At 45.3% G+C, this 7,911-nt stretch overlaps 1 protein-coding gene across 6 annotated transcripts; it reads left to right on the top strand.

Annotated features, from left to right (window-relative positions):
• The first annotated feature begins 1,350 nt into the window (after positions 1-1,350).
• On the top strand, positions 1,351-7,638 carry LOC123143518 (uncharacterized). Of its 6 annotated transcripts, XM_044562459.1 has the most exons (5): positions 1,351-2,423; positions 3,815-4,156; positions 4,428-4,582; positions 4,674-4,759; positions 5,247-7,638. In XM_044562459.1, exon 5 carries the CDS (start codon positions 5,304-5,306, stop codon positions 7,491-7,493), a length of 2,190 nt encoding a protein of 729 aa, XP_044418394.1. In that variant the 5' UTR covers positions 1,351-2,423; positions 3,815-4,156; positions 4,428-4,582; positions 4,674-4,759; positions 5,247-5,303; the 3' UTR covers positions 7,494-7,638. The 6 variants fall into 6 exon arrangements, with proteins under 6 accessions (XP_044418394.1, XP_044418390.1, XP_044418391.1 ...); XM_044562455.1 differs by having other exon boundaries at positions 4,428-4,759; XM_044562456.1 differs by having other exon boundaries at positions 3,815-4,582.
• Positions 7,639-7,911: the final 273 nt, after the last annotated feature.

Here is a 7,911-nt window from a genome sequence, read left to right as displayed (position 1 = left end):
CGAGCCCCCGATCTCGATCCAGATCGGGGGAGGGGGAAGAGAGCGAGGTCGTGGGGGGAGGGGGAGTGGACCGAGAGGGGAGAGTGGGGAATGGATCGGGCTAGGGTTTCTGGTGTGCGGGGGTTATACAGCCGGGATGGGCCGGCTGGGTCGCGTGGGTGGCCAGCTGGGCCGACTGGCCCAGCGGGGGGTTCTCTTTTTCATTTTTTTGTTAGTTTTATTTTCTGTTTTTGTTCTTTCTCTTTTTCTTTATTTTTTTTCTGTTTTCTCATATCTCCTAAACATTATAGTTTTGGAAAAATGCATAGGTTGCACCTAATTTAGTAAACTTAATTATGTCACATTTCGAACATTTTTGTTTTGATATTTGAAAACCTTTTATTGTTTGTCAAAAATATAATTTGATTTTGAAACGTTTTGATCTAATGCGAGGGTTAGCAACAGTAACAGAGGTGACGTGGCATCATTAGCAGAGATTACTGTAACTTAATTATCCGGGTGTCACAGTTGGCACCGGGAGGGAGTCGCCGTCTCTGCAGCGGCGGCGACTTTGTTCAGGGACACCACAAACAAAGAGAGAGGGGGAGGAAAACTGCTCGGGTCGATGGGAACAGGCCGAATCGGTAAGGGCATTTGTGCCGTAGTATGTGCTTTTGCGGGAGGGTAAACCGGTCATTCGTCACTTTGGAGCCGGCTGCGAGGAGCAAAAGCCAGCTTTTCCAGCTGCATCTTCCGCTCGATATTTTCGGAGCGCTCCACGGAAGGGCTGCATGGAGCTGGTACTGAAACGGCCTGTTTGTTTGGGCTCCAGCTTTTTTGGCCCAGAAGCTGTAGAAGCTGGTAAAAAGAGCTAGCCAACATGAAAGCCCTTTACAGGAAGCATTTCGAGCTCCATGCAGCCCTTTCGTGGAGCGCTCCGAAAATATCGAGCGGAAGCCGCAGTTGGGAAATCTTGCTTTTGCTTCTCGCAGCCGGCTCTAAAATGACGAATGACCGGTTTGCTCCTCGCAGCAGCTGGGAAATCTGAAAAATATCGAGCGGAAGCCGTAGCTGGGAAACAAACAACTCGCCAACATGAAAGCCCTGCACCTTTGCAGGAAGCATTTCGAGCGACCTTTTTTACCTCGCATGCAAGCTGATCATCCCCCACCATCTTCTCAACCAAAAAATTCAGATGATTAATCCAATTCACATTTGGGCGCCCGCAGGCCGCAGACATGGTTTCATCACTCAACGAATGATCCGAAGATTCAATCTAAAGCGTTGATTCCTGATCCAACGGCCAGCGGGGAGTCCTCGAGTCGTCAACACAGAACACACTACATTCTACAGCGCTGAACGCATCGGCCACACAGTTCACACCTCGCACCCGCCGCGTCCGTCACGTACTCCGGCGACTCTCACCGCCGGCCCGATGGCCCCTCCGCCGCGCCGGCACCACACCCGGCCCTCCACCTGTCGGCCGCCGCCGTGCCCCCACCGCGTGCCCTCGCTTCTCCTCCTCCTGCCCAACACCCCGTCTACCCGCTCCGCCTCTCCCAGTCTCCCTCCTCGCGCTCTCCTCGCTCTCCGCTTCGCCGTCCTCCTCCCCGCACGGCGCCTCCCTCTCGTTCTCCTCGCATCCTCCTCCCAGTCCGCGTCCTCATTCTCGTCCCTGTCGCACGCTTCATCCCTCTCCTCCTTCCCACCGGCCGCCACCGCCGCCGCTGCCACGCTTCGGCTTCTCGCCTCCTCTTACTTCCGCCTCCGCCGCCGTCCTTCACCTGTCACTACCCGCCAGAATCACTCCGGACCAATATTCTGCTTCTCACGTACCGTTCTCTCTTGTCAACATTCATCAGCTCAACCTTGCCCGCGTCCTGTTTGATGAAATGCCGCAGTCTTTGTTCTTACGAAATGCTGCAGTCTGGTGTTCGCCTGGTCCTCCGCGCCTTGCTGCTCTCCTGCCTAAACTGTCAACTCTACCTCTGCCACCTCCTCCTGCTCTCCGGTTCCGACTCGCCCTCCCACCTGCTATCTTGATATTTCTTTCTTCACAAAAGTAAATACAGTAGCTACCATTGTTGCATGATCACATAAATTACACAGGCAAACAGATATTCTCATCCCCTTTGTGGTTTATCGGAAATAATATCTTTGCAGTATCTGGTTTATTGATACTAATTCTTACAAGATTACCAGTTATAGATTTGATGTTTACTGTCATTGTTGTTCAAACTGTATAGAGATCTCAAGCCCTGGGTTTATTCTACTCTATCTGCAGGTGACAGCTCTGCCAGAATACCTTCAAGCTTACTCTATTGTGAATAGGCTGAGAGTGGAATAAGCAGAAAGAACTGGCCGTTGGTGGTTGCTGTCGACGGGGTGGTGCAGCCCGCCTGACAGAAGCCATCAATGAAGAGATGAATACCGGGGCTATAGAGGTACTGACTGGTCTTTATGGTACTTTATTTAAATGTCTCTTGGCAGGAAAGAGCTAAAGGTGACTCAGTGTAGTTAGAATTTTAAGTTTACACTATCTAGTATCACTGAAAAAAATAGCGCGCTATAGCGTCGCTAATAGCACGCTATAGCATATTGAGAATCGTCTCGCTAAATATATTGATGTACAACGTCTCGCTAATAGCACGCTAATAGCATATTTTGAGCTCGGCGCTATTTTACTGTAGCACGCTATTTTTTTCATTGTCTAGTATAGAAACTCTACATGCTGTTACAGATCAGCAGTAGGGTGTATGTTTTCTCCAAAAGCTGTATGTGTGGTCACTCTGTTATGTATTTGTTCCAAGTTGTAAGACTGCAAGACACTGTTACTTTCGTTTATCATAACAGAAATGGGTTCAGGATCCCACTTCAAAAAATGAACCATTTTATATTTGAACCATATGCTACCCTTTGATCTGGTTCCAAATATTAATCAGAACGTTCGAAAATAATAGAACATAAAGTAATAATAATACATTTATTTTTGTATATTTCTTTTTTGGGTTAATTGAAGCTTTGTGTCATTTGTGACCTGAATATTAATTGAAGCTGTTTGTCGTTGTGGCCTGAACCCAAAATAAAGAGTACTTAGCTCAGTTGGGCTGAGTATATGACTCTGAGTACATGTTTAGCACATCCAACTAGTTGGAGAACACTGAGCACTCGTGCTTCCTTTTTTTGCATTGTTGTCATTCATATCTATTACCTTCATGTGTCTAGAAATTACTAACTGGACATTGCCACAAACTAACTCCTCGCAGTGTGTGTTTGCTACCTTCCGTTGGGACTCTAGGAACATTTCCAACTTCGCCGTGAAGTTGATGTTGCTACCTCTTGAGATGATGCTCTCACACCACCTTGTCAATTGTTTTGGAAACTGTGTTTAAGGAGTAATGCATTTTCATCTACTAGAATATGAGCACCTGAAATTTTGTATATGTAACAAGCGACATGTTAGCTTATTCTGTTGTACTGTAGCTGAACACCTTTTTTCTTGCCTCGCCTTTTTCCATTTCCATTCTACTTATCTATCCCTTTCTATTTCTCACCTTCTCTTTCTGTACTTCATAATTATACGTACTTTTCGGACAAAGAGAAAAAATAACTTTCTGAAAAGGGAACACGAATAGTAGACCCCTAATCTTTTTGATATATTGACTGGATATTCTGTCTATTGTTGACAATAGCATATCATGGTAAATTTCACCTATATTTCCAATAACAGATTGGTACTATCCAATGATCAAAACAGTGGTGTCTCACGACAGTCCTTTTAACTCTTGTATAGTTGTATGACCTACCAGAATACTGATGTTTGGTTTATAATCAGAAAAGGAGTGGGAGATGGAAGCAAGCACTTGAGTCTGAGAAAGGAATGATGATCAAGACAACACTAGTTGTCTGGTTCTGAGAATTTATCGTTGGGAGAGGAAATTGATGAGACTGAAATGCCATGCTTGGAGTGAAGAACCCGATGAATCTCCTGCAAAGAAAAAGTCAATGGATGTTAAATAAGTGGAGAGGAAACCTGGGTCTAAGGTAAAAGAAAAGGATTTGCAATAAGGATGATGGGAAAGAAGGCTAGATCAATAATTCTCTTGCTTTGAGCAAGAATCAACTTGCTAAGGCATCCAAGGAAGGCAAAGCTACAAGATCTGGAATACCTATCATAGTCGGTGCTACTATTTATTATCACAACATTTTCTTACATCTTCAGTAGGCTTATGCAAACAATCTATTGATCTTCTGCTCCAGATCATAGAAATACCAATCTAATTTTGCTCTTCGTTTATGCTTTAATATTATTCTCATCCGAACAAATAAAAAAATATTAGATCAAACTACAGTTGGGTCAAGGGTATGTTTCGAAAATAGGGGTTACAGAATACTGCACAGATTTGAAGGCTTACTTTTGTTAGTGAGAGTTCATTTAATTTATGCAGATAATTGTGCCCCAGCACTGTACGCTGACTTTTCTATGGCTTCTAGTACAAGAAAGGAATAGAATCAATAAATGCTTCCACTGTCTAAAAAGAGAAGGGAATCATTATCCAAAAAAGAGAAAGGAATAAAGACCCTAGCTTGCAACACCTGCTAGGTATCTTGAGATATTTGAGCACATGTATATAATGATGACACAGAGGAAATCATCCCACCTATAACATTCAATAGATATGATCATACGCTAGGTACACATATGTCCAGTTAAAGGTGGTGCATGTGAGCTGGGTGCTAAATACGGAATTACTGGAGTATTCAGTGTCTCAGCCAACAGGTATGCCTTGATACACCAATTCCAATTTTCACATATATTATATATTGCTAGGTTTTTGCTGAGCATCACGTAATTAGAGGCTATGTTTGCATTGCAACGTCATGCTGATACTACTAAATTAAGGCGCCGTTTGGATTAAGAGGTAGATATGAAGAGTAGAAATGTGGGATTGGGATATATCCGTTCAACTGCATATATGTATGTCCAAACAGCTCCTAAAAAAACTGCAAGAATTTCCCAGAAAAATAAATTTTGGATAAAAATCTAAAAAATATACTAGATGGAAGACATCATCTACCTACCTACCCACATCATGCATACGACACGGTCAACATACTTGATATGTAGTTTGACGAAAGTACTTTAGTCATGAGTCATGAATTCTCTGCTATCTGATGTTATTTTCTTGCTTAGTTAGTCTAGCTAGCTAGATGCAGAACATACCCTGATTGCATCTAATTATCAGAAACCGCTGATGTCCATGCAGTTGCAAATCAAGAGAGAGCCGGCTAACTAGCATTGCCAAGAGTACGTAAGTCGATCCATGGCAGAAGCTTCAAAGTTCATTACCATTATGCAACTATTCAGCGACTGGGAAATCCATGTATTGATTCTCTTGAGCTTTTGCCTGCAACTATTCCTCTTCTTCTCCGGCAGCCTTCGGCGCCGCCACGACCATAGGCTGCTTAGGATCATGACATGGTTGTCTTACCTATCAGCTGATTTCACTGCAGCATATGCTCTGGGCCTTCTTTCACGCGAGGTTGCTACCACTTCCACCACAGACAACAATGATGATCATCATAAATCAATGCCCAGTGAAACCCCTCATCAGCTCATGGTATTGTGGGCACCATTCCTTCTTATCCATCTTGGAGGACAGGACACTGTGACTGCTTTTTCATTGGAGGACAATGAGCTGTGGTTGAGGCACCTGCTGATGCTGCTAGGCCAAGCATGCCTAGTTGTCTATGTGCTGTGGAAATGGGTGACACTGTCATACTACCAACTTTTAATCTCGGCTGCATTGTTGTTCGTTGATGGGATCATCAAGTATGGGGAGAGGATTTGGGCACTCAAGTTGGGGAGCCAGGAAGGCCTAAGGAGTTCCACTAGCACAGAAGCTAAGAAAGCATCCCTTCAATTTGGACTAGGATTCAGTACTGAAAGAAAAGAGCAGACCTATCAAGAAATTGTTAGGTATGCTCTTCTCAGGGAGCGAGGCGTGCGGGATATATTCGCTGGACGGAAACTCTTCGACATGGACGATTTAACTCGCGAGTACTTTCTGTATCAATACGATCGGGAGGTTCCGAGAGGGGATGCACAACTGAATTTCAAGAGGGCGGAGATCGAGCTTAGCATAATGTACGACAGCCTCTACACAAAATCTCGGGTGATTCAAACAAGGTCTGGCGCCATCCTTCGGTGTGTCTCCTTCGCCTCCATAGTGGTTGCCTTTGTGCTCTATGTCAAGATGATGGTGAGTAGTAGTGCCTATGCCGAGCAAACAACATCAGTATACAACAGCGTCGACTACAGAAGAAGTAGAGTTGATGCTGCCATCACCTACATATTATTCATTGGAGCAGTTTGCTTGGAAGCTTGCTCATTCTTCGTTGTGATGATCATGTCACCGTTGGAGTGGCCATTGTTGGAAGCTCGAGCTGGATGGTGTCGTGTGCTGCTCACTCGAGTGGCCTGGCCTATGTTCATGAGGATCCAACCAGAGACCAAGCCATGGTGGTCAAACTCAATGGGACAGTACAACTTCTTGAGCTCCTGCTGCAACAAAAGCAGAAGCACGGACAGAAGGTGGAGTAACACCGTCATCATGTCAAAGATGGCAGGCGTATTTGGAGCTAGTGAGCTGTGGAACAAGATAAGCAACACCAAACATGCCCACGTCACAAGGGAGATGAAGGAGCTTATCCACGAAACAATAGGTCATGATAGGGGGTGGCTTCCTGAGCACATCTGCGTTCCAAGTGCTTATAGATCACTACTTGTCCTCCCCTTCGAGAAGGCCTTGCTGTCGCTACACATTTGGACAGATGTGGTGATGCACAAGGTGGCGAAGTCGATGATGGTGAGCAGCAGTGGTCGGCTCCCGATTGACATGGCCGCCCAAGAGCAAGACCAAGAGGCAGCACAGCGGCGGCGGCGTCTTATGGATAACTGCAAGAGGCTATCTGAGTACATGTTGTACCTGCTGTTGGCGCAACCTGCCATGCTACCTGTGAGCAGGAACGTGCAGGATTTTATGGTAGCAGCGGCTGCCTCAGACTGGTCCAGGGGTGTCTCCTCCTCTGGCAGCAAGGTGCAGGATTTTATGGTAGCAGCTGATGTTGCCTCCAGAAAGGAGTATTTTCTTGAGTGGTTGGCTTCAGAGTATAAGGGTCCTGGCCTGGATTTCTGGGAGGAGCAAAGGGCGGTGCTCGCAAATCAACAGGGCATCAATGCCGAGCTGGCGAGACTCGAGAAGGTGTGGGTGCGGATGCTCGTGTACGCAGCTGGAAAGTCCCGCCCCGAAGAGCATGCCCGGTGGCTGAGCACTGGGGGAGAGCTCATTACCTTTGTTTGGCTGCTCATGGCGCATCGGCGTACTGGAGACGTGGAGCGCAGTATCAGCCTCATGAAAGATGATTTCAGCGCAGGACATCTTTTCGAGCTAACTACTGCTAGCATACCATACTGCAGGCAAATTGAGATGGAGGAGTCAGATACTACTTGACTTTATTGATTGCTTCCATGCTGGTGTGGTGTGGTGGGTAAAATCAGTCGCATGTCTCGTTTGCCTGTATTTCCTTTATTACCATCCATTATATATTTTTATTTGATATTGTATCTCGGCTATAAAAAAAAAATTACTTTTACCATTTCTTGTTTAAAATCATCAGCATGTATGATTGATTTGTGTGTTGCTCACGGTGCATTTACAGCGAGCAAGTTTTGCTCCAACAGGAGACCCAAGTAGTGCCCTGAACAATATTGGTGCACCACACATCTATTTCAGCAGAGATTCAGTTAGTCATAGAGACATTGCTATATGTGCAAAGGGTAGTCATGACATTGCTTGCTTCATCATCACAAGTAATTGTCCATGGTGATGTTAATGACATGTACTATGGTCGGCAGTAAATAAAAAAAAT

This window comes from Triticum aestivum, chromosome 6D (assembly GCF_018294505.1).
Source record: "Triticum aestivum cultivar Chinese Spring chromosome 6D, IWGSC CS RefSeq v2.1, whole genome shotgun sequence".
In the NCBI taxonomy this organism is placed as follows: Eukaryota; Viridiplantae; Streptophyta; class Magnoliopsida; order Poales; family Poaceae; genus Triticum; species Triticum aestivum.
This window is presented reverse-complemented; position numbering and strand designations above follow the sequence as displayed.

What these genes read in the sequence shown, in the direction of transcription:
- LOC123143518 (XM_044562458.1), top strand. Translation starts at nt 5,304, where the DNA reads ATGGCAGAAGCTTCAAAGTTCATTACCATTATGCAACTATTCAGCGAC.